General features: G+C 42.2%; 1 protein-coding gene across 7 annotated transcripts in view; it reads left to right on the top strand.

The window, feature by feature from the left end:
- NFIB (nuclear factor I B) overlaps nt 1–24,187 on the top strand; it is a 241,925-nt gene that overhangs the window by 151,912 nt on the left and 65,826 nt on the right. For all 7 annotated transcript variants that reach the window (XM_004706535.3, XM_004706533.3, XM_004706532.3 and 4 more), the window contains exons 3-5: nt 6,497–6,565; nt 13,801–13,921; nt 16,348–16,466. In XM_004706535.3, coding sequence (XP_004706592.3) covers nt 6,497–6,565; nt 13,801–13,921; nt 16,348–16,466 — 309 coding nt within the window. The remainder of the gene's footprint in view (nt 1–6,496; nt 6,566–13,800; nt 13,922–16,347; nt 16,467–24,187) is intronic.

Genomic DNA, 24,187 nt, shown 5'->3' with positions numbered 1-24,187 from the left:
CTGTATCAAATATCTATGCTAATAAATTTGAAAATCGCACAGAATTAATGATTTTTCATAGAATATAGATTTAAAAATGGCCTCTGAGGGATAAATAAAGATCATGAAAGACTCAAACTTGTTTAAGAATGTCCCTTCAAACAAAATTCTGGCATGATGATTTTACCAGTGAGGGTTGTTTTCTTGTTTCTCATATTCTCAAGAACTTTTCAAGAAATTCTATTTTATTTCCTCCCAGAGCATAAAGAATAATGGACAGCCACCTAAATCATTTTTTGAAGCAAGCATTTATCCCTGGTATGAAAACTTGACAAATAAAATACAAAAATTTCCCAATGGCAAATGGAACATTCCGAGGAAACTATTAGTAAGTCAGTTGAGTATTAATTACATAAATTATTGTCCACAGACAAGCAAAACTACTGTCAGAATCAAGTAATAAGTGATATGAATAAGTGATGTAAGGGAAACAAAGGAGATCATCTCTACTGATCATAAAACATTTGATAGCACTCAGTAATCATTCTGATCTGAAAATGTTTCACTTGCCTGAGATAAGTAGGGATAACCGTGTGTCCTTGAATGATTGGGGAGTGCTGGTAGGGGTGTGTGGCCATCAACCAGAAGATACGATGTTAACTGGCAAAAAAGCAAATTACACACTCATTTAAATTTGATCCTAATTTTGTGAAAAAATTATTTAGACACACACTTATTATTTATTTGTAGAAAAAAATTTAAACCAGAAAGAAATACTGAAAAACATAATTAGCTGTGAAATTCTAGAAATAATTTCAGTATTAGAAACACCATACTCCTGCTAGTCCAGTTTTTATATCATCTATTTCCAATGTTATAGTCAAAGAAATAATGCATATTTGTCTGTAAAATCCAACTTTAATGTAGTCAAATAAAGGAATACTATAACATTCATGCAATAGCATCTTTTCCCTAGTCAACTTGCCTCAATTCTAAAGTAATTCTTTAATACAGAATGCCGGCAGCAGGGTATTGAACGGACACTCTCATGACCTGCTTGAGGAAGTATAAATTGGCAAAAATATTTATGGAAAGTAGTTGACAATTTGTACCAAGAGTTCTAAAGACATTGATGTCCTTTGACCCACTAATTTCATTTCTGGGAACTCCAGCCTAAGGAAATCAGGAGGCTTGCTGACAGTGATTTGTGTGTGAGGATATTAGTTGCAGGGCTGTTTACAATATTTTGTAAAAATGGGAAACAACCTAAATTGCCACACAGTAAGAGAATGGTGACTACACATGGCATAGCTAGCCAATGTCATATTCTTGTTATTTAAATCATGCTTTTGGAAAAGATTTCATCGAAAAGAAAAGGTGCAGGAGAAGCTAGGAGAAAAAGCAGGATAGTACACATACAGATTTATACACATTATCTATTTGGGAAAAAATTTCTTAACTGGGACAAATACTGGACAAGACAGTACTTTATGAGTGCTTTAAATCAGGAAATTTCTGACTCTCTTACAGTTTACTTGATTCACTGGTATAGTTTTGCATTTTCAAACGAAGAACAAACGTAACTCCAAATTAAAACGAGAAACATACCCCTGGCTGTAGAGTGAGGTTCAATAACTCTTCTGAGAATCTTAATCTTTTCATTGGTTTGTATTTCTATATGCTAATCAAAGATTTTTAGCCATGGGTAGTTCAAGGATATTGAAAAGCTCTAGATATAACTCCACTTCATCAAACCACTCCTGGAAAATCATCAATGAGTCCCTTTTGGTCTCTGGAGTTAGGGGAAGATGAGCAAGGAGCCAGTGTGTAATAATCTTAATCTCGTCTCCTCCCCCTTTACCCCATAAGTAAATAGTGTATTGTGTTTGTTAGCTGCCATTGACGGGGTCTCCCAGTCGTGGTGCCCCTTTGATCCTCAGTGTGTTCTTTGGCTGGTGTTGCAGAAGTAATTCCCAACCTTTCCCTTCCTCTCCTGGAAGTTCAGCTGAAACCTCTTCCAGGTCACGGCAACATGAACACCTCCCCTGACAGAAGGGCGATGACTGGGCTTGAGATGTCTTTGTTGGGAGCAGAACCCAGGTCTTCCACATGGAAGGAAGGCGAGAATCCTTCCACCGAACTACCACTGCCCCAAATCAAGGGTTTGGGCCATTGTAGGTACACTATTGAAGGGCAGCAGCTAGAATTACAGTGCTGACAGCCACCTGCGAGGCACCCAGTGTCCGCCTCTACTTGTGCCATTTCAAGCAATGCATGAAAACCACTGTTAGCCAGCATGAGGTTCAGAGGTTCTCCTACCCAATTTCCTACCCGAAGTACAAATTTGTATCTCTTTCGCAGGTATTTTCCGCCATGAGGGAGCACATTGCTTCCGTGTGCACTGTCTTCTCATGTGTACAATGGCGACGAGACACTGCATAGATCATAGCACACTTGTGAGCGTGTGACATGAATTAATGTATGTGAAGGCTTACGTGCACTGCCTTACACATGCTGGTATTATTACCTTTACATACTTTCACATTTCTTGGTGGGGAGACTTTTATTATTGGCTCATAAAACGTTTATTGAGCTAGAAATCAGCTCCTGAAACTATGCAGAATAAGCTGAATCCACCATGTACATTAACAGCCATTCAGAATACTTGAAGACGACTCTCATGAATTTAATAACTGCTTTCTGTGGCTTTTTTTTAAATTTCAAGAATAGAACAGAGTAGACTTTTAAAATGAGTGTTATCAGTCTTCCATTGGATTTTCTATGTAAATGTTGTTTAACATTGAAATGGTACTGATTATAATTTGAGATATTAACAGTTAGATATGCCATTGTGTCCCTCTGTTATTGTTTGTAAAGAAGGTTAAACACTGTATTAACTTCTGAGTAGTGATTTACTGTGGCTTTTGTTAGGGAGAAAGGAAAAAGAGAGAAATAAAATAATGTAATTTTGAAATTGCCTTTGAGAATTTTCCGTTTGCAGAGGTCTTTATTTCCTCCTCAATTTCGCTTTTAAGAAAGCGTACATGTAGTGTAAATACAGCGCCACATAAATGCCCAGTTGTTCTTTTTTCCCTGGTTGAAGCTGGGGGGTAATCCTGCTGCGTAACCATCAAGCAGCTGCTCTGCCTCAGCAATGCTCGCGCTTTCTTCCCGAGATGAAGGGATTGCACCATCTGAATGTCTCCAAATTGCTCTAAGATCCTTGGCCCCTCATGTAAGCGGTTTAGATTCACAATGGGCTCCGTAACAAATGGAAAAATGAAGGGCCCCAGCAGCCTGAGAAGTACAGGTGGGTTGTGTTAATAGTAATAACATACTTTTTTGGAGTGAGCTTCCCCTGCAGTTTCTTGTGCAAATTCCTCATTCGTGACTCCTACATGCTTATGCGCAAACACCCCACCTATCTAAGTACTATGTGTCCACCATGACTTCTCTACTCCGCCTTGCCCGAGATAAGGCCGACTCAGTGTTGCATGAGTCCATTCAGTTGCATGCAAAAATTCAGTAACGTGGCTGCATCTGTTCCAGGGCCTCTGTCCATCTTGACTCCACTGCCTGATTCACTCCACTCCACTCCTATAGGGACTTACTTCTCACAAGCCCTCCGCTCACCAAAGACTCCCCATGCTCCAGGCAGAAGTGGAACTCAGTGGGACCTATGGGGTGGCATTTCCTCCAGTGAGGGTCACAGCGCTTCTCATGTTCATCCACTGCCTTTCAGACTTTTAGTAGAATAGCTCTTTCAACTTGCCTTGTGGATCTCCTTTCCTTAGAACGAGGGGGATTGGGGGTTGACGAAGGGGTGGGGGCACGAGTATACCTTGTTGCATTCTGAGTGGCCTTTCCTGTTCTGTGAGAGAGTCTTTGCATTTTGTGCATTCCAGGGCCTTACTCTCTTCCCACTGGTAGAAGGCACTTGGAGCTGACTCCTTGGTCTCCTTTCCGATCAGGCTCCCGACAAGCTCACCCACGCCTTCATCCGAGTGGGCACCGTATGCTCGTGTGAAAAGGGAACATTGGATCAGTACGGAAATGAACTTTAGATGATATCTACATTCTGAGCTGTTAGGATGTGTAAATGTTAACCATGTATTTGCTCACGCATTCATTAATTTATTTCAGAAATATTTTTGAGCTCTTACTCTGTACACATGAAATACTCCCAATTCTTCTGTGGATATTTTGTACTGAATGCCTAAGACGACCCATTAGTATGCAATAGAATCACATTTGGTCCCAATCCTTACTACCTCTTATCCCACCCCAAAGCCCAAATCCTCAGCAGTGCGTTCCTGGGATCCACACGGATTGTCCTGGGCTTTCCTCATCTCAAACCATTGATCTCTGTGCGGTTATAAAATGACTGATCTGTCGTGACCTCATTTTCAAAGTTAAATTTTAAGTTTTTGTGTCCCTAGTGTGTATTTGACATAGAGGACACGGGGTTGTTGTTCGAGGTGCGGGGAGGAAAAGTCACCCCATAAATAAACGAGCCGAGCCTCTCCGCTAGGAGACAAGACCTGAAAGCAGAGCGCTCGCTCGGAGAACCTGGGCACACAACAGTGCTGCAACATCAGCACAAGCTAGTGCTAGCTGAGTGCAGGCGACAGATTCTTTCTGACCAGGACATGGGGTGAGAGAGGATGATGTGGGAAGGATTTATGGAGTAGGTGAGGTGTTGAGTTAAACCTGCAAAGAAAGCAGTGGGGATGAGGCTGGAGAGAGCTGCTGGAGCTGTGTCAGATTACCCACTAAAGCAAGACAGCCCTGTTATCTTTTCTTCCGACAGGGGGGGTGGGGGGGTAGGAAACTATGTTCAGACATACCCGGTTCCTCACTGCAATGAAGCATAGGCACTCGTTCGATTATTGGCTGCCTTTCCCTGCTTTGTGCAGTGACTTCTGCTCCGGGGAAATTTCTCAATAGAGGTTTGCAAAGAACCTCTGGTCTGGAGGCCAGGGTGTGTAATGTTGGTAGGCTGGTCGTGGTTCCATGGACTAATCTTAATTTATTGGGAACATCTAATCAGTGCTTCCCATCAGTTTTGCATTTTCATCTCCGTATTCAGAGCAACTCTGTGAAGGAGATCATTTTATTATCTCTACTTTAGAGGTGAGAAATCTACGGCCAAAGGGACTGTATAATGTGGCCAAGATTTCCCACAGCTAGTAAACTACGGTGCTGGAATTTAAGCCCAGTCCTCTCTTGAGGGCCCCACCGTCCCAGGTCTGGCTAATCCCTTTTTTGCATTCAGTCCTACAGCTGTATGGAAAATCCAACCGAATCATCCGTTCTTGGATACTAGAGTGTTCTTTCAGGAACTATTTCAATTCTGAAGACTGCCATACGGTTCCAATTCTTTCGCTGAAAAGCAGACTGTAAACCTGATCCCTTCTTTGTAAGGGAGTCTCCTTCCCTCCTCCGGGCAGTGTTTCCTTTTGTTGTGCGTAGGGTCGCCGTGGGTCAGAAAGCTCTCGATGGCACCCAGTCACAACAGCAACAAGTCCCTCCTCACCCTCCATGTACATCCTTTATATAGGTGAGGACTTGGCAGGTCTGCCTGGTATTCCTGACAGGCCTCAGCTCTTGTCCCGGGCACGACAACAAGGAGACCAGCTACCAAATGCATCTGAATTTACTCAGGCTCTGGAACTGTGTGCCATAGCCATTGTTGACCCTATGTCTTGATGTCCCCTAAGAGCCATGAGCGTCCACAGGGGCCTGCATTCACTACTACTTGCAAGAAGCATCCGATTCTTAAAGTGAAGTGTCCAGCCGAGCAGATATACACATGAGCAAAGCCCTAAGACCCTGAGGGGCTGATGGAAGATTCACAGGGGGGGGAGGAGGAGGCGGTCTGCTCCTGAGCAGATTTATAGTTTCAGTGGCAGCCTGTCCTGTACGAAAGGGTTACTGCAAGTCAGAATCAAAGGGAGGGTTGAGGGCTTGGGTTTGGTTTATTGAAGGTTCACGGAAATCATTGATGCCACATAGTTGCTGAGTACACAACTCCTGCTTTTGTGTGATTTCTACCCTCACACAAGTGGGTGGGAGCGCTGGTAACAGCAGCTGACTTTTCTTTAATCAGGGAAGGATTTGTGAAAGAACAGTGGTTTCAGGAGACCTTTGAAGTATTTCCAACAAGGTGTTAATTGTGGTTGTGGTTTTCCTTTTTTTTTTTTAATGGGTGGACTTTAGTCTACCAGGTGCGACTGAGCTGACTGCTTCCAGTGAGCAGCCCTGACCTTCATTCAGAGGACGTGGCACAGAAAACCCCACCAATCGCCCCCTTTAGGAAAGGAACTAGAACATTCTCCAGCAGATGGTTTGACATCGAAAGTTTTGCTTTTGTTTAAAGAGGCCCAGTTTGCGTTTAAGAGTTGCGAATTTACTCGTTCTTGTGCGTGCCTGCTTGGCTTTTGTTTCCTCCAGTGTTTAATTATTTATTGTGCTTCCTGCTCATGTTGATCTTTTCCCCCTTGATGTTTATTTTCAGGATACCTTGAGGATAGTTTTGTAAAATCTGGAGTCTTCAATGTGTCAGAACTTGTGAGGGTTTCCAGAAGTAAGTACACACTATTTTCTTATGATTTAATTGCTCACTGTGATTGAAAACCTTTTCTATTTTGAACGAGAAAACACAGAGTATGAAAAATGACCAACTATTAGGAGACTTAGACTTTTAAAGTCACAGACCTCTGGGTGATATTATCAAATAATCATATGAGGTCTGGTTTCCTAAAATATTCACATTTCAATCATCAAAACTTTCTATTGTGCAAACATTTTTTGGTGGGGCCGGGGGAAGTGTGTTCTGCTCGCTATGTGATTGGTGTTCAGGGTTCTCACTGTAACTATAGATGGCCATTTATATCAAAGGAAGTGTGATTAATTAAATGTGCTCCATGTTGTTATGATAACCCCCATAAGTTTCCTGCAGATAAGTGCTTTTGCATTTTCCTACATTTTGGTGGGGGCGAGAGATGTTCAGGATACACACGCTAGCATGCAGAGTGTAGAGTGAGACAGAGATTAACTTTGCAGATTTCAGCTGGATATAGATAGAAAGCATTGTTATCTAACACAATGCTCAATTGTTTCTCACTGGCCATTTCACCTGAGAAACCATTCTTGGCAGGCCAGGTCAGATCCTGCCCCCACCCCAACCCCCAACTGGGCTGAATTCACCTGCCTGGCTACCTTAGCAAAGGGGAAGTTCCCTTGGTTAACTCTTGTGCTGATGGCTAGCCTGTGCAAATGGACCTAAGATGCGGATGTTAGCACAGTTGTTATCTTAAAGGAGCTGACTCATTTCTTCTGCTTCTCGTCTCTGATTTGGCTTTATTTATATAGGTTTCCCCCTGACAGCTTGAGAGAAAGCATCCTAGTTTGGAACGATGCTCTTCAGATGATGGAGTGGCACTTTGGTCTTTGTTTAAGTTGGGTTTCTCATTTGGGTCAACTTCAGAGGGCACGGACAAGAATTATGATGTTTCAAAAGGAACAAAATGCAAGTGGAGGAATTGGCAGTGCTTGAGAGCTGCGTCCAATGGAAACCTCTCCTAGCCAGGAGGTGACTCTGTCTTTTGAACGATAGTTTCTCACACAGCACTGATTTCTCATGGAGTTCTGCCTCTCACAGGTCCCACGGTATGTCTGTTCTGCAGTAGGTAGGTTCTACTTCCACAGCTATGAGGCATTGTGAAATCATTTGCTGGGATCATTTGTTTGGAAAGATTAATTTAGTGCCGCTTTATGTATTACCATTGAAAGGAGCTTTGGTGGCATAGTGGTTAGGCGTTGGGTTGCTAACTATAGGGTCAGTAGTTCGAAACCATCAGCCTCTCTGAGGGAGAAAGATAAAGCTTCCCACTCCTTTGAAGAGGTAGTCTTGGAAACCCACAGGGGCAGTGCTGCCCTGTCCTGTAGGGGCGCTGTGAGTTGGAATTGACTCAATGGCAGTGAACTTGGTGGTTTTTAACACACAGTGTCATAGGAGATCTATGTGATTAGGTGCCATCAAGTTCCAACTTCCAGCAACTCTGTGCACAAAAGAATGAATTGTTGTTATGTTTGCGCCCATTGTGACAGCCACCAGTCCATCCAGCTCATTGAGGGTCTGCCTCTTTTTCACTGTCCCCGCATGCCTCCCTGTCACCAGCACGGAGTCCCTTTCTGGGAACTGGTGTCACCTTTTATGTCCAAAGTATGTGTGACTACATCTGGCCGTCTTCTTTGGGACAGAGCTTTGTGGCTGTACAGAGTCCACGACAGATATGTCTGTTCGGGTAGTCCGTGTACTTCCAATATTCTTCATCAGCACCACCATTGAAACGCACCATTTCTTCTTATTCACTGTCTAACTTTCACAAGCATAGGAGGCTATTGACGGCGCCTCACTATATGCGGTTTCATTTCTTGACTGCTGCTTCCATGCGGAGTGATTGTGGATTCAAGCAAGACACCATCCTTGACAGTTCCCATTTTGTTCTCCATTTGTCATGGGAGGATTTTGGTCTTCTTTGCATAGAGGGGTACTCCGGACTGATGGGTGCAATTGTTCATCTTCATCAGCAAGTACTTCAAGTCCTTGCTTTCAGCGAGCCAGGCTGTGCCATCTGCCCGGCGCAGGTTCTTCGCGAGCCTGCCCCCAATCCTGATGCCAAACTTCATCTCCGAGTTTCAGCTCCTCAGCTTGTTTGCTCAGCACACCGACTGAATACATGTGGTGAGAGGATGCAACCCTGAGCACACCTTTCCTGGTTCGAGACCACGCAGCATTTCCTTCACATAGCATTTCCTTGTTCGATTTGAATAAACATTAGAACCGTCAAACGGCTAGGCACTTCTGGGGGGAAAAAATCTGGGTTTCATTTTTCAAAAATGTGTGCAAACAGAAATATGACATGCCTAACACACTCCACGCCCCCTTTTTTGGTTTCCTTTTTGTTATTTTGTCCTTAACAAGCAACTTTACCGTCTTACATTTTGGGGGGCTGCAAATCGTTTCAGGGTGTAGGCTTTGGGAAGGCGGGATGTGTCTGTGGGCTGTGTGTGTGTCAGTCTGTCTGTGTGTCCTTTAGGAGAAGGTTCTCTCTTCTCTGCCTCTTTCCCTTTCTCTCTGCCCATGAGGGGATCCACCCTTGGGAAAGGTTCTCTCTCTTCTCTCTGATTGTATCCATCCTAGGAGAAGGTTCTCGATTCCTTTTCAGTTCGACTCCTCATGTCCTCAGTGCTCCTTATCTACCCTCTTCTCTGCTAACTTCACCCACTCTTTTATATCTCAGAAGAGACTGATGTTAGACACACTCTACACTAATAATGCCACATTAAAATAACAAAGTTAACCGATTCTCAAATAGTTTAAACCACAAGTATAAAAATCAAACCATATCCACGATTTCTCCTCAGAGTACCACTGCTCTGTAGGGCTTGCAGGCCTTATCATCTTTGTGGAAGCCAGCCATTGTGTCTCAGATGACTGATCACAAGCTTTTAAGACACCAAGCGTCAGTCACCAAACTTGGTTGTCGAGCATTGTCTTTATTAACTAATTGAGCCAGTTGATGTAGTTGTCCCAGGAAACTGTGGTCCTGAGCCTTCATACCCAATAAATAAATCGTTAAGGTGTTTTTATATGACAAGAAAATATCAACAACTGTGCTCCTATGCTCTTTATGGTTTATATGAATATATATGTATAGCATATGCAAACATGTATATACTTATACCCACAAATATACAGCTTTGTGTACACATGTATCTTCCACTTCCCCATACCCTTATAGCACACTCATCTACTTGTGTAACCACTCATACGCTTTTTGCTTGGGCTACTCCTGTTGCAAAACTGTACGTGATAGCATTTACTCCCATTGTCCTTTGTTCAGGCATACCCCCAGTCTTCGTTTTCTTTGGCCAAATTGGGCTGATTTCTCCTGTATTGCCTTTCTCATCCCCAGAATGAATAAGCACCTACAGTCTATGAAGTGATTCCCCTTTCCTCCTCTCTCCACACTGGTTCCCATCAAAGCACATTGCTCTCCACGTCCATTTGAGTGCACTCAAGCGTGCTTGTGCTTTTACTTTTGACTGACTCCACTCAATGTAATGTCCTGCAGATTTACTCATGCAGGGTATGAGCACTCCCACACTCAATTATTTTTGATCACTGCATAATATTCCATTGCCTCCATGTTCTGCAATTTGTTTATCTATTCCTCCTTTGATGGGCACTGAAGTGGCTTCCATCATTCATTCATTCTTAATTCATCCTGTCATCTCTTAGAGGCTTTAACGTCACTTGTAATAACAAACACTGCTGATTTGTAATTAGCACATTGACTGTCTACATTCATCCATTGGTTAATTTATTCTGCAAACATCTATTTTCTGCTCTGTATGTAACTATGTTGTTGAAAAGTTATTCTCCTCCATGTTCTAATATACCCACATTAATATCCTGCTTATGCAATTGAATTTCGTTGTTTTATGAAAGAAGGGTTTGCTACATAAACATGAGCCCCAGCACAACACTGATGTTGTCTGTCACGTATTCTGGTTTCTTGAGGATTAACGGTATGCTAATGGCTCCTGGCCTCTAGGGTTTTGCTATCATCTGACCCACTAATGTGTATGTTGAATTTAGCTAATGAAGCTATTCAGTTTTAGGATAGTGATCTCTCTATTGAACGATATTATCTCCATCTTCAAAGTTGATTTAGGATCAGCTTTTGGAGCGAGAAGAACAATAAGGAAGATTAAGGGTTGGCCTCTAACCCTTAGAATCTGTGGCTCTTTGGTGTTTCACTTCTAAGAGCGTATTGGCAGCCTCTTAAACATGATTTGCTGCTTCCAGCTCCTTGCAGCTCTCAGGGAGTGGTGCTAACACTGATCTTTGCATCTCTTGTAAGTTCATCGAGAGGCTTTTAGACTGGAATACCTTCCTGAAACCTGCTGTTCTCACACCAGCTCACTTGATCATGAAACACATCTTGTGTCTGCTGTTTTAGTACTGATGATATAAATATGAAAAAAATGTGCATCTGTGTATCTTTCTGTGGCCTCCCACTGTAGCCCCCAGAAAGCACACTGTCTTGTTACAGTGCTTGTGTACAAATCTGTAGACAAATTGTTCTCTTCCTGGCTTAGTACTCAGAAATCATCTTGCCAGAGGGAAATTGAGAAAAATGGAACATTTGAAGATTGTTTTCTACTCCCATTTCACTGGGGCTGACACCTAGGCTCTTTATGGTCAAATAGCCTGTGCTAACATATATCCAAGCATTTGCATTAACAAAGACTGCAATTCTTTGCCTAAATGTAGCATGGGCTTAATGAACTGCAGCTATGTTATAGTCGATATAACCTTTAAGGTTCAGGGTAGTCAATAGCTGCTTTGATTTGTACTCGATACTATTGTAGGTACCCAGATAGATTGGTTTTACTCACGGGTCCTTCCAGTGCTTCCTTCTAGTACCACATGTAGTAATAAACTTCATAGCATGTGGGTACGTTAGGATTTAGTACCTTGCATTTGTTTAACCTCCAGTGTAGCCCAAGCCACAAGAAGCGTAACCATATTTTAGCTGTCCAGAGAACTCAAGCCATCGGGCGTTAGTGAAATATTGCACACACACACACAAAAAGAAATATTGCATGCAAATATTTTCTGCGTAAGAGGAGGCTAAAATATCTGATAGAAGGCACTTGCTCCAGAAGTTTGAAGCTGAAACCGATATTCCATGGATTGTGTTATTTAATTTGTAATAGGAGGAGAGAGAGATGTTCAATGTATATTCTTAGATCATGCCTCAGAAATAGAGCAGGTGCCTCCTATTCTTTCCTTCCTTAAAATATAGATCTTAAGTTCATCTTGGTCTGCTTGATGTTGAAATGTGATTTTACAACTGTGAAATTCACCTGAGAGTGAACACGTTTAGAATGTTCACAGAAATGCAGGGGAAGAAAAATGCCTTGAAAATCTGCAAACCCTTTGGAACGTTCCGTGTGCCTTTCGAGGACACTGAGGAGCAGGGAGAAGACTAAGGGGGGACCATGTGTGAATCGCAGGGATTCTAGAATGTCCCTGACTGCAGCTCCGGGCTGTGGGGCACATGCTTTCTCATCAAAGTATTGGAAGGTCTGATCACAACAGTTGCTAGAAATAGAACCTAGACTTAAGCACTGTCAATGCCCCTTGACACCAGCCTGCTTGGGTTCCCCTCATGCATTTTCTCTGCCCATGACTTGGCTTCTGCAGGAACCCCTGTTTGGCATAACCTCCATTCAATCGTTTAGTTAATCTCCAAATGCAAACTGAGGCATGTGGATGGCCTTCTTAGGACATTCAAGTGAAGACGGAGCCTTTCCTTCTAGAACTCCCTCAGCAGTTGTTGACTGTGGCATACATTTGGGCATTTCATTATAGTCAGCTTTACTCGACTATTTGTATGAATGGCCAGGTTATTTTGTTTACGCCTCTTTTTGCTCTTAATGGGGTTATTATTACGGTCAGGGATGAAGCAGACTCTTTTGCGTCCCTGCAGCACTAGCTAGGAACAGCAACAACCAATAGTCTGCTAAGTGAGTGGGTTTTCAGCAAAGAGTCTCCTTGGTACCTCTCCGTCTGCTTCCAGCACAGGCTCGCATTGCTCCATCTCTTCTATCAACCCCAGTTTAGCAGGAAAAAAGGAAATAGGGGGTTTCCATTTGTTGAGCACCTACAGTGCCACGGGCATGATGGTGCTGGAACGTATCCCTCCTTCTCTCGTTTCATCCTCAGATGATCACGCGTGACAAATTGTTATTCATTCCCACTTTACAGTGGAGGAGACTGAGGCAAAGAGCTCAGGCATATCACAGGACATTTATAAACTAAAAGGCTATCTCTCCCAAGACTCTGCTCACGATAGCACAACATGCTGCCTCACAGATTTGTTCAAGATGTCTAGAAATGCATTTTTGAAATTTGAACAGATGTAATCCATTGTGCAAAAGCAGTACTTGCATATGAAAAATCTCAATTCATAATTATATATTGGAAAATTCAAAAGGATTATTTAACTTACAAAATGAGCCACATATGACCTCATGAATACATTTTAAATAATTTATAAATCTGTTGTATACATTTTAAAAATACATTGAGTATTACCATTCATATACGAAAATGGACCATCTATTTTTGGAAAGCCTTGGTGTCTTTCATGTTTATAAATTTCACTTACACCTCTTGTGCACTTGTATGCCTTGAAAGTTCACTTAAAATTTCTATTCCTAGTACAACAGTTAATGATATCAAATATTAGTAAGATTACTTCTCCTATATCTTAGTGTCGATGTTAATATTGTAGAAAGCAATGGCATTTATTTGTAACCTGCCCTACACTTGTTCATTGAGCAGTAACTTGAGTTTTGAGGCTTCGATAGTGCAAATGACTTGCTTGAGGCTGACCACTAGGAGCCCCCCTCTGTGTTGGCGCAGGTGTCCAGAGGCTGGTGGAGTGACAGGTGTCATGACAAGCAGGAGAGAGGAATGAGTATAGAAGGCTGGGGCTTGCGAGGGCAGAGAAAATGTAACCAGTGATGGCGTTCTCAGTGCCTCAAGTTTCCAACTTTCCTATCACTAGCTTAATAGAATGTTTGCATCCTACCCAAAATATATGGATGGTAGTAGAGTCTTAAAGGTAAAGAGTTTCCCCCTCCTCGCTCACAGGCACAAGAAATCCTGGACTGTTGTGTTTGAAAAGGGGAGGACAAATGCTAATGCCCCTCTCAATGGTTTGCTTTATCCCTCAGCGCCTATAACCCAGGGCACTGGAGTCAACTTCCCAATTGGAGAAATCCCGAGCCAACCATACTACCATGACATGAACTCGGGGGTCAGTCTTCAGAGGTCGCTGTCTTCTCCACCGAGCAGGTAAGTGGAATGGGCATTGCTTGTCACTGCAATTAGGAGACGGAGCCCATAGTTCAGTGTGCTTATAAGCTAAGGCTGTATCATTTATGGTTACACTGTATTTTGATATTGTTAGGTTGGATAGCAAAACCATTGGCTTACTGTCATGAAAATGATCTCTGGCGTGTTGCAGTCTTAAAAATGCTTGAGTGTTTCTAAATGCAAAATGTCCATCGAAATGCTTGTTAGTGCATCTGGTTGATCAGTGTGCTGTTCATATAGATCTTACCACTACTCAGAATCCGATACTGGATCATTCAGGATACACAGGTTTTAGAAGCTTCTCTCTACTGCAGTTTTAAGGTAAAGGATCTCTCTTCCATTTCAAGTTTCCTTTGCCTGTGTACTGCTGATTTACAGATGGGAGAACTGGATTATAAGATGGCTACAATACATGTGTATGAGTACACCACAAACAAGCAAACCTTACTGCCATCGAGTCATTTCCATCGCAGAGTGACCCGATAGGAGTCAGCCCTAACCTGGGTGACATATGAGGAAACTAGAGGGACGCTTGCTTCTACTGTGCTGGGCTTCATTGTGCCTCACAGGCACGGCATGACTTCTCAGTCAAAGGTTCATGGTCACCCTCTGATGTGTGTTGGGGCCATTTTTCTGAAAGCACATGACATTTGGGTCATATCGAATGCTCATTGTAAGGCTTTAGGATACTTAATGGACCACTAGATAGAGTATATCTAACTTGTACATGTTCTAGGAAAGAAAAAGATTACGATGACTCGCTGTACTGCACTATTTGCCTTATCAGCGTTCTAGACAGGAACCTCGGAGGTGCAGTGGGTCCACATTGGGCGGTGAACTGCACTCAGCAGTTTCACACCCGCAGCCTCCGCTGGAGGGAGACGGGCCTTTCCACTCCCGTGAAGAGCTACAATTTCAGAAACCCACAGGGCCAGTTCTAACCCTGTTTTATGGGGTCTGCTAGGAGTCAGAATAGACGCGACGGCAGTGAGGTTAGTTTGGTTTTGAGGGTGTTGGAAACAAATGCACACCCCCCTGAGCTAGTCTTGTATTATTACTGTGGTTGAACCTGTGATCGAAATTCCCATCATACTCTGGGAACTGTGTGTCAAATACTAGTCCAGGGAAATGCACAGCTAGTCTCTGTTGGCTTGCCAGGGCTTGGAAACAGGGGGCGGTGGAGAGAGCAGAGCCGTGGGAGTCAGAGGCCTTGCTTTGAGTCGTGTGTCTGGCTGCCGTGGGCCAGTCGCTCTCCATCTCTCCAAATCTGATCTTAAAAGCCAATTGCAGTTCTCATGCAGTCCTATGCGATTATGCGTATTATCAGTGCATAAAGTTAATTCAGAAAATTTTTCAGGTTTTACCCTCTTGGGTGTGAGTGAGTTTCTGAACTATTGAAGCAAAAAGTATACTCATTCTCATGGCTGTAATTAACCATTGAAAAAGTATTGTAGAGGTGTAAGAAAGCGGTATATCAGGTACGTTGCCAAGTACAGACCGTATACTTGCGCTAAATACTCGCTTTGCTGATTGAGATTAAGCGATGTTTTCCTTACTGAAATGTATCGCTTTCGACTTATACAGGTCATTTTGAATTTGACAATCACCAAGTTTCCGTGACTGGTTTTAAGAATAAAGAATTACCTGAAATTTTAGGAAAAAATAAAGAATATATGAAGTGGCTTATATTCACAAAGATGCCATAAAAGTTTTCATTATTATTAATTATAGGCTTGTAATAATAATTAATGCCTAGTAATTAATGCCTAAATGCTCACCACTTACCTAAGAACTCTGCATTTGATACCTCCTTTAATTCTCTCAACCACCCCTCTTTGAACTTGGTTTTATTGTTTCCATTTTACAGATGATTCAACCGAGTTTAGAAAGTTTAAGGAGCTTAGGGTTGAAGAAGTGCATAGTGGCCTAGCTCCTAGTGACTTATAGGTCAGAAAAGAACTGAGTCCGGTTCAACTCGACTTTATCGCGTTATCTTTGGGTGTATGTGGAAACGTTCCATTGTCAAGGGGAAGTGCTGTATAAATGGGTATTACTAATATCATGATAAGGATCACCATAAAACAGTTTTAATGCTAGTGCCCAGACCATGTGCACTTCAGTTTTTATTAGTGAAGTTTCTTTGTGAGTACGTTTACGAAGTAAGTGTAACAATCACTATGTTTCTGAGGCACATCTAGGTTGAAGGCATGCTGTCTACAGCTGAAAACGGTTCTGACTTCTATTGCTATCTTGAGCACTCACCATTATTTCAAAATGATATTGAAGTCTCCTTACTTGTGTTTATGGAAACACACACAGTAAGAGCCTTCTCAAACCATGTACTTTCAAATGCTACATGTTGACCTGAAATTTGCATTGATATGACTATTGTTGTATTTTAACAGCAAGAGACCCAAGACTATATCCATAGATGAAAATATGGCACCAAGTCCGACAGGGGATTTCTACCCCTCTCCGAACTCACCAGCTGCTGGGAGTCGAACATGGCATGAAAGAGATCAAGGTGTGTGACTTGGGGACACCTGCGGGGACCTAGGATATGACGTTGGCTCATTGCCGATGTCTCATTTAACTGAAGGAAACGCCATGGGTTCTGGCCTATTTCTTTAACGAAATTATTTCAGTGGAGCTACGTTTTAGAGGATACTATACTCCTCAGATTTCATCAGAGTTCAGTTGCCAAAAGTCCCATTTGTGCTACGTGTTTTGTTGGACTTTTGTCAGAATTATTTTCCGAGAGCTCACTCTGATGTCCATGCCTGCCTGTGGTCTCTCCAGAAGTTCTGACCCAGTTAGATCGATTTGCTCTTCTGTCTGAGGGCTGCTTCACGAGGGAGCCAAACATTGAACGGTTTGCAGGTGCCCCAAACGGAAGGATCCCATTTAAGGCAAGCCATTGCAGATTCCCTCTGGAAGCAGACAAAGTATAAGCAATGAGTAAGAGTAAGTAACGTCGGGTCTGGATCAATCTCTCCAGATACAGCGAGTTCCCAATGAGCGAGCAGCTTTGGGTGGGTGGGTGGGTGAGGGATACATTTAAGAAATAGGTATTATTAGGCTGAGTTCAAATGTAGCCCTTTTCCTTTTTTGTTATTTATCAGATTAGATGCCTTTCATTAGACATATGCATGCCTTGCCCCTCACAATTATAGGGAGACCATTAAATATGGAAATTAAAAAAATATGGGTCGTTAATTTCCATTTGTATGTGTGTTTGTCCATGTGTGCACAGATGCAGTGTTATATTGACAGCATTTTGGCATTTTAAAATTGTCTTTTAAGTAAAAGCTAAGGTGAGCAGCATCCTAGCCCAAGACTAGGGTGTCTGTGTGAGGGGTGCTGGGCTGGATGTCTGTGTGTGTAAGGGTGCTGGGCAAGATTTTGAATAGTCTCAGGAGACAAACAACTTCAAAGCATAGCAATTAAGGCCGAAGTCAGTTACTTCGAATTTCTTTGTTGCTGCTAAGAATTGTTTGACCAAGTGTCCGCAGGAGTTAAATAATAGCAAATAATTGTCATGGGGTGGGGGTGGGGGGGGGATTGGACTCTGAGTCCGATGGGTTTCCTAGCATGCCAGAGTTTCTAAGGAGTAGAAGGAGGTAAGGGTGGGGGTAGGAGCAGCCATGGTTGAGCAGCTAAGGTGGAGCCTTAAAGACAGGGTTGGGGACCGGCCCTGTGTGCCGTGTGATCGGGCCCTAGGCCTGTGGACCGTCAATGTGCAGAAGGACTGCAAAATCAACTGGCCAGACTTCCCTCTTCTAAGACATCCCAATTCACTCTTCAGGCGGCAGACAGAATCACGTCTAGAAAACCCGACCCCCTCCATGCCAGCCCTGAAAGTCCGGGCCCTTCTGGACTTGCCACTGCTGTCCTGAGAAAATCAGAACTTCCTGTAACCAACTGGCATTTGAGCTGGCCTGCCTCCTGCCCGTGTCCCTCCATCATGCACCCAGCCCAAGGCATTTTGAGATTTGGGGAATGCGGAACTCAGGGCCTTCACATCACCATGCCCTCTGGCTTACTCTGCTTCTAACTATTCATCTGGCAATTTTTTTTGTCACCATTCAGATCGTAGCCTAAATCAAGGAATTTCCATCTAAATTAGTACTTCCTGTTTTTCTCTCTACACCCAGCATTGTTCCTGCACTGTACTCCTACACTGCCATTACGTATTTATTTAGGTGATGACTTGTTTACCTCTGACTGAGCCCAGAAGCAGGAATGGCTGCTTCTGGAACCATCGCCTAGCACAGTGCTTGGCACACAGTAAGGGCCCATGCAGTGCTGGTGGGGTGCCTAAACCATTGATAGGCAGACCAGTCTCAATAGAGCAGGCAAGGGCTAATAGGGACTTTCAGGGGGGTTGCAGAAGTCAGAATACAAGACAAAATAATAATAATTTAAAAAACCCAAACTTCAACCCTTCCTATTGTGTTGCTTGTTTTACTGACATTGTCGGTGTCTTCTAAACAAAACCATATTTTCCTTGTCAGAAAATTATGCTGCCAATAATTCTAATGGTAATAATAAGAAAACATTGTGCGTGTGTGGGAATGGGTGTGTTGTTCAGAAGTGTCGGTGTTCTTTATTTTCCAAGAGTGTCACATTGTAAGAATTGATTCCTCTTTCAGTCTATTTAGGAAAGCCAATCTCAAATCATATTAGAAAGCATTTTTGAAAAGGAGAGAGAAACTGGCATTCTTTCTCATTGTGAAAGCATTACATTGTCTTGGTGACTTTCTTTTGTCGAGATGACTAGAATTATTGGGGAAGTCTCTGAAAGCATATTGTAGGAAGATTCAGAAAGAAGGATCCGTTCTCAAGTGTGCTTAAAAAAACCCCAACTCTGTCATTTTAATTCCAAAGACCCTGGAGACTCTGTGATGTGCACAATAAGCCATTGTGGAAGGACGACTTCAACCACGATGACAAACGAGGGCAGGACAGTACTATCTTTACACGTTTGCGAAGCCCAGTGCAGTTCTTTTGTTCCTAAGAAAATTGCTGTTTAAAAATTTGCGAAACAAAGTGCCCTACATTTGTTCGTGTCCATCTTTAAATGTTCTTGGGACACACTTGCCTTTTGTGCAGGGCTTTCCGGTGGACATAGTGAGGACCAGGGTGACATTCTTAATGGCTTTTGTCTTCCTCGTTTTCCCGCCAAGACCTGTGCTAATTGGTTCTGATGAACTACTTATTGGTTAATTGAAATTGGTGTTCATTTTGTCTAAAATTTTCTATTGCTTACTTCCTCCCTGCACCTTATTCTGCCATCGTTACCCTGGCTTTAAATTTTACCATAACTCTTTGCAAAACTGTTTTTTGATATATGAGACTCAAAGATGATGGAATTATGACTAATTTTTTGCATTATTATTTCCCTCATAATCTGAACTTCCAACCTAAACCAATGAGATTTATTTTAAATAGGCAAAAATAAAGCATTTAATATGATGAAATTGTACACTTATTTCAAAAATAAATTAGGGAAAGTATTAAAATGATTTCTAGATTAATATGGCACATGTTCAAGTAAATTTAAGTTTATATTTGAATTCTTTGTCTCTACAAACTTTTTGAAGTCTCCTTGGATGGCAAAACATTGGCCATGAACCATTTTTATGTATACAATTAAGTCATTACTAATTAACTTCATCATGTGATACCACTACTTCCACTCTGCATGTTTAAATGTTATTCCCCTTAAACAATAACTTCCCATTCGCCCCTGATAACCACTGATGAACTTTGGAATCTGTACATTCCATTTGAAATCACATTTACCTTATTTTTTTATCTCCTGAGGTGGCTCAGAGGTTTGTTTACTAGCTAATGCACTTTTCTTAACATCACCAGTATTATCTGTTAATGGATTTTGATATAAGAGGGGAAAAATCAGAGGTAGGTGTTGATTATTCCCCTCCCCCCACTTGTGTGACTTTAAAGGACATAAATCCAGTTATTATATCTGTGTCCAGGAATCTAACAGACAATAGATTCTATGCTGGACTATTGGAAATTATTCATTACTAAGATAACATTTGTCATTGCCGTTATAAAAGTCCCCAAATCACCTAAGTCAGAATGTAAAGCTTCTAAAATATTATTCAATCTCTTTTAGTGAGAAAAAGGTAGCCTGGCAATTGTCCTTGTAATATACACCTGGAGGTTTCTAAATGAAACTTAATAGATTATTGGTGAACACTTGGACAATTTGGAATTTGAAATTACAATATAGATTCAAAAAGATTGTCATGCAGTAAAGTTTCATTAATGTTAGGATTTGAAGTGAACGTGGATCAATTAACATTTATCAAATGCCTATGGTATGCCAGGAATTTTTCCTGGGCATTAGGCACACAAATATGGGTAAAACAAGTTCCCAGGCCTTGACCTGATGAGCAGAAAAATAATATTCCACTGGTTACGATAAAAGAGACTAGATAGAATACATAATGTAAGCCAGATTATGGTGGGGAGTCAGAGGAATTATTCGTTGCTTAAGAACTAGCTTATAGGGAAGTAGTTTGAAAGGCATGCTATCACCCTACACAGAATCCGTGAAAACCAGCATTACTTAGTGATGGGCTGTTTTGTGATCACAGCTGTTGAGAATATAGGAAACATCACATTGGACTGACTACTAGGCGATGTTTAGGCACTGTGCTCTGATTGTGATAGATACTAGACGAACAATACTCTTGATAGATCTGTAAGAGTTTACTGTTCTGTAACATAAATAAGACCCTTTACTAGTCTCTATGGCGTTTCATGTATTTCCACATCTCAGAGCTGTATCTCTGATAATCACAAAGGATTTCTTTAGCAATCAAAGACCTAAACATTGCTCTAAGCTTCAGTTTGCACTGTGTAGAATTCTATAAAGATTTAATATTAACCGTCAACAGAATTTAAGAAAATGATTCAAGGGAGCACTAGGGGCTAAAGAGTACTAATTCCGCGTAGTACAATGAGCTTAACCAGGTAAATTCCAGTAAAGAAAAGGGTGGCAGTACGCTGATTAAATAAGAGACCAGTGTTCTTTAATGTTCGTTTGAGGAACCATCACTGTCGAGGTACAGTGGTGTACTAAGTTTGGAAAATATCCCCTGCACACAATGGATGGGTAACATATTTCGTATCCTCCTGCATTTTGTGAATCTCTAGGAAGGAATATAGATTGAGAGTGTTTCCAGTTTGTGACTCCAGAACCTTGTAGGTTGATGCAAGAATCCATCCTCCAAGTTGATTCTGACTCACAGCAGTCCTGTAGAACAGAGCAGAGTTGGCCCACAGAACTACAAAGCTGTCATCTTTATAGCAGTAGCTCACCACAGCTTTCTCATAGGCGTTGCTGGTGGACTTGAACCACTAGCCTGTCCGTTAGCATCCAAGCAGTGTATCATTGTACCACGTGAGTTTCTTCAACTCTCCATCAAACTAAATACTCCTTTAGAAGTTGATTCTGATCCTTACTGTCAGGACAGGACAAAGTAGAACTGCCCCAGGGGGGTTCCTGGCTGCAAATCTTTATGGAGCAGACTGCTGTATCTTCTTGTACAGAGCAGCTTTCAGTTAGCTGCCAAGTAGAAGTACCACAAGGCCACATGGTTGGAAAACCGGGTTCCAGCCCAAATTAAAATCTGATCTCTGATATCCTCACGGTTTCTCTGGAGAAGTGGTTCTCCACCTTCTGAACGCCGCGGCCCTTTCAGACAGTTCCTCATGCTGTGGTGACTCCCCACCATAAGATTATTTTTGTTGCTACTTCATCGCTATACTTTTACTACTGTTATGAAGTGGGCAACCCCTGTGAAAGGGTCGTTCGACCCCCCAAAGGGCTTGCGACCCCCAGGTTGAGAACCGCTGCTCTAGAGCTATAGGAGGATAACTGAGCATTTCTAGATAGTTGACTAAATCCAGGGCCTATTTGCATGAAAGTACTAGAAAAGTGTTAGGGAAACAGCTGAGTCACTTCAGCGGACCAACTTTTCCAGCTTCCAGTGGGGACCAGATAGAAAACCAACAGTTCGTTACATTCCTAGAGCTTTTATCTCAAACATTAAATACCAAATGTACAAATACAGCCATGTGTTGCTTAATGTCCGTGATACGTTCTGTTAAATCGGATGTTATGTGACTTGGATGTTGTGGGAACACCATATGGGAGTGTAGCCCTGCTCTTTCTTTAAGCATCTTGAACAAGCTTTGTGCCTTAGCATCGACCCTCGATCCATATAATTAACATTTTTCTCCATATCTGATATTGGCCCCATTTCCATATTTGTTAGCTTTTTACCTAAATAATGCCAATACTTTTTTGGCAGCCTGAAGGATTTCTTATTTACTTTTGAAGCTTGTCATGATTGTCACGTGTCACATGTCTAAATATGTGAGCAATTAGAAATTTTTAAAAATTAGAAAATTTTTTTTAGAAACATTTTTTTTCACGGATTGTCCACCTCAGTGTTGTTTATTAACTGTCTATGTCACTTCTAAATTGATGCTTCTCCTTTGTCTCTTGCTGCCTCTTCTCTGGGGTAGCAATTTTGTTTTCCTTTTTGCATCTGAGAGCCACGATTCATTTCTTGAAAGAAAATTATACAGAAAGATAACACTCAAGAGACACATGTACACACGATGGGACACTACCACCTACGGACTATACTGTTGGATCCTAAACACTCTTAAATAGAAGGGACAGTGCATGCACAAGCCAGGAGGATAGGTGTTGCTGATGGCCATGCAGGTACATGTATTGTAGGCTATATTTGAACTGCACCCATTGTACGCCTGGCCATACGCTCACTTTTCCATGTGTAAGATACACGTGTTGTGAGCGGGAAGCTGCTATATTCCCTTCAGCTCATTCTGCAAGTGGGGTTTCTGATCGCGATTATAACTATAAAGGAGCCCTGGTGGTTTCGTTGTTATGCATTGCCTGCAGTCCTCAAAGCCAGCAGTTCAAAACTACCAGCAGTTCTGCAGGAGAAAGGCAGGTCTTTTTATTCCGGTAAATGCACAGGGGCAGTTCTACCCTGCCCCATAGGATCACTGTGAGTCACCAGCAACTTAAGGGCAGTGAGTGAGACTATAACCTTGTATGACCCTGGATGTCTGTGTGGTTGACTGTTGCTTGCATGGATGTCATGTGATGCATGGGTGTAACACAATTTGGAACAAAATCAGAGATGTGGATGCTTTTCTTGGATAAATCAAATTTAATGTTTAAGCACATTTATAATTCCCTTTCCCTCCCCTGTAGTTTCTTAATATAGAAAATATCAAAACTAGAACTGAAAGAGCCTGGTCAAGGTCTCAGCTGAAGCACCAATAACTGAAAAGGGCCGTGCTTTAATCTCACGTGTTGGCCTCTGGAACAAGGCAGGCTGGGGCAGACTGCTTCTTCCTTGGAAACTCTATGAGCCTGCTCTGCTCTGCCCTGTCGGGTCACTATGCATTGGTATCAACTCAACAACCACAGCTTAGAGAGAAATGCATGGGGACTTACGTGAACTGTATGGCATCGGAGAGCCAACGTTAGTGAGGCCTCTCTCTGTTTGTTTGGTTCACGTTAGCTACACAGCCGCGGTGGAAGAAATCACACAGACATCTGCAAAACAGACAGGAGGAGGGTATGTTTTCGGAGAAGGCTTAAGACAAAATTCTTTGTCTTACTTATTACCCAATATCAATGCCCCTTGTGAGTGTCCTCATCAGGAATAGCATTTTAGAGGGTGCAAACGTGTGTACTTGTTAGGACAGATACTGAGTAATATGGGGAGGGCATACCCATATTTCCTTGCTCCAGGACCTTAATAATTTGAAAATGTAACATTATACAAACACCCCCCAAACATAATTCGTTTGAAAGAGTAACAACTTGCTGTGTAATTCTGACTGCCTAGCTTGATGGAACACAGCCAAAAAGTAGGCCGGTGGGAAGCCCTTGGGACACATCTTGCTTCACTAGCCTAGTCGGCCATGCAACCTGGAACAGCGTTTCATTTCCAATTCTTTGAAACTTTGGTTTTCTGTTGAAGCTTATTTTGAATTTATTTGGAAAGCTAGTTTCTTTTGAGGTCTATGGAGGGCTTCTGAAAGTTCATGGGAAATTACCATTATCTTTTTCATTCCATTTTCCCCACAAACTTTTTGAAGCCCCCCAATATTATAAAGATCATGGGCAATAAAACCATTGCCATTTTGGATATAGGTCACAGA

Source organism: Echinops telfairi, unplaced genomic scaffold (assembly GCF_000313985.2).
Source record: "Echinops telfairi isolate 266 unplaced genomic scaffold, ASM31398v2 ScPeMD7_25;HRSCAF=90, whole genome shotgun sequence".
Lineage (NCBI taxonomy): Eukaryota > Metazoa > Chordata > Mammalia > Afrosoricida > Tenrecidae > Echinops > Echinops telfairi.
This window is presented reverse-complemented; position numbering and strand designations above follow the sequence as displayed.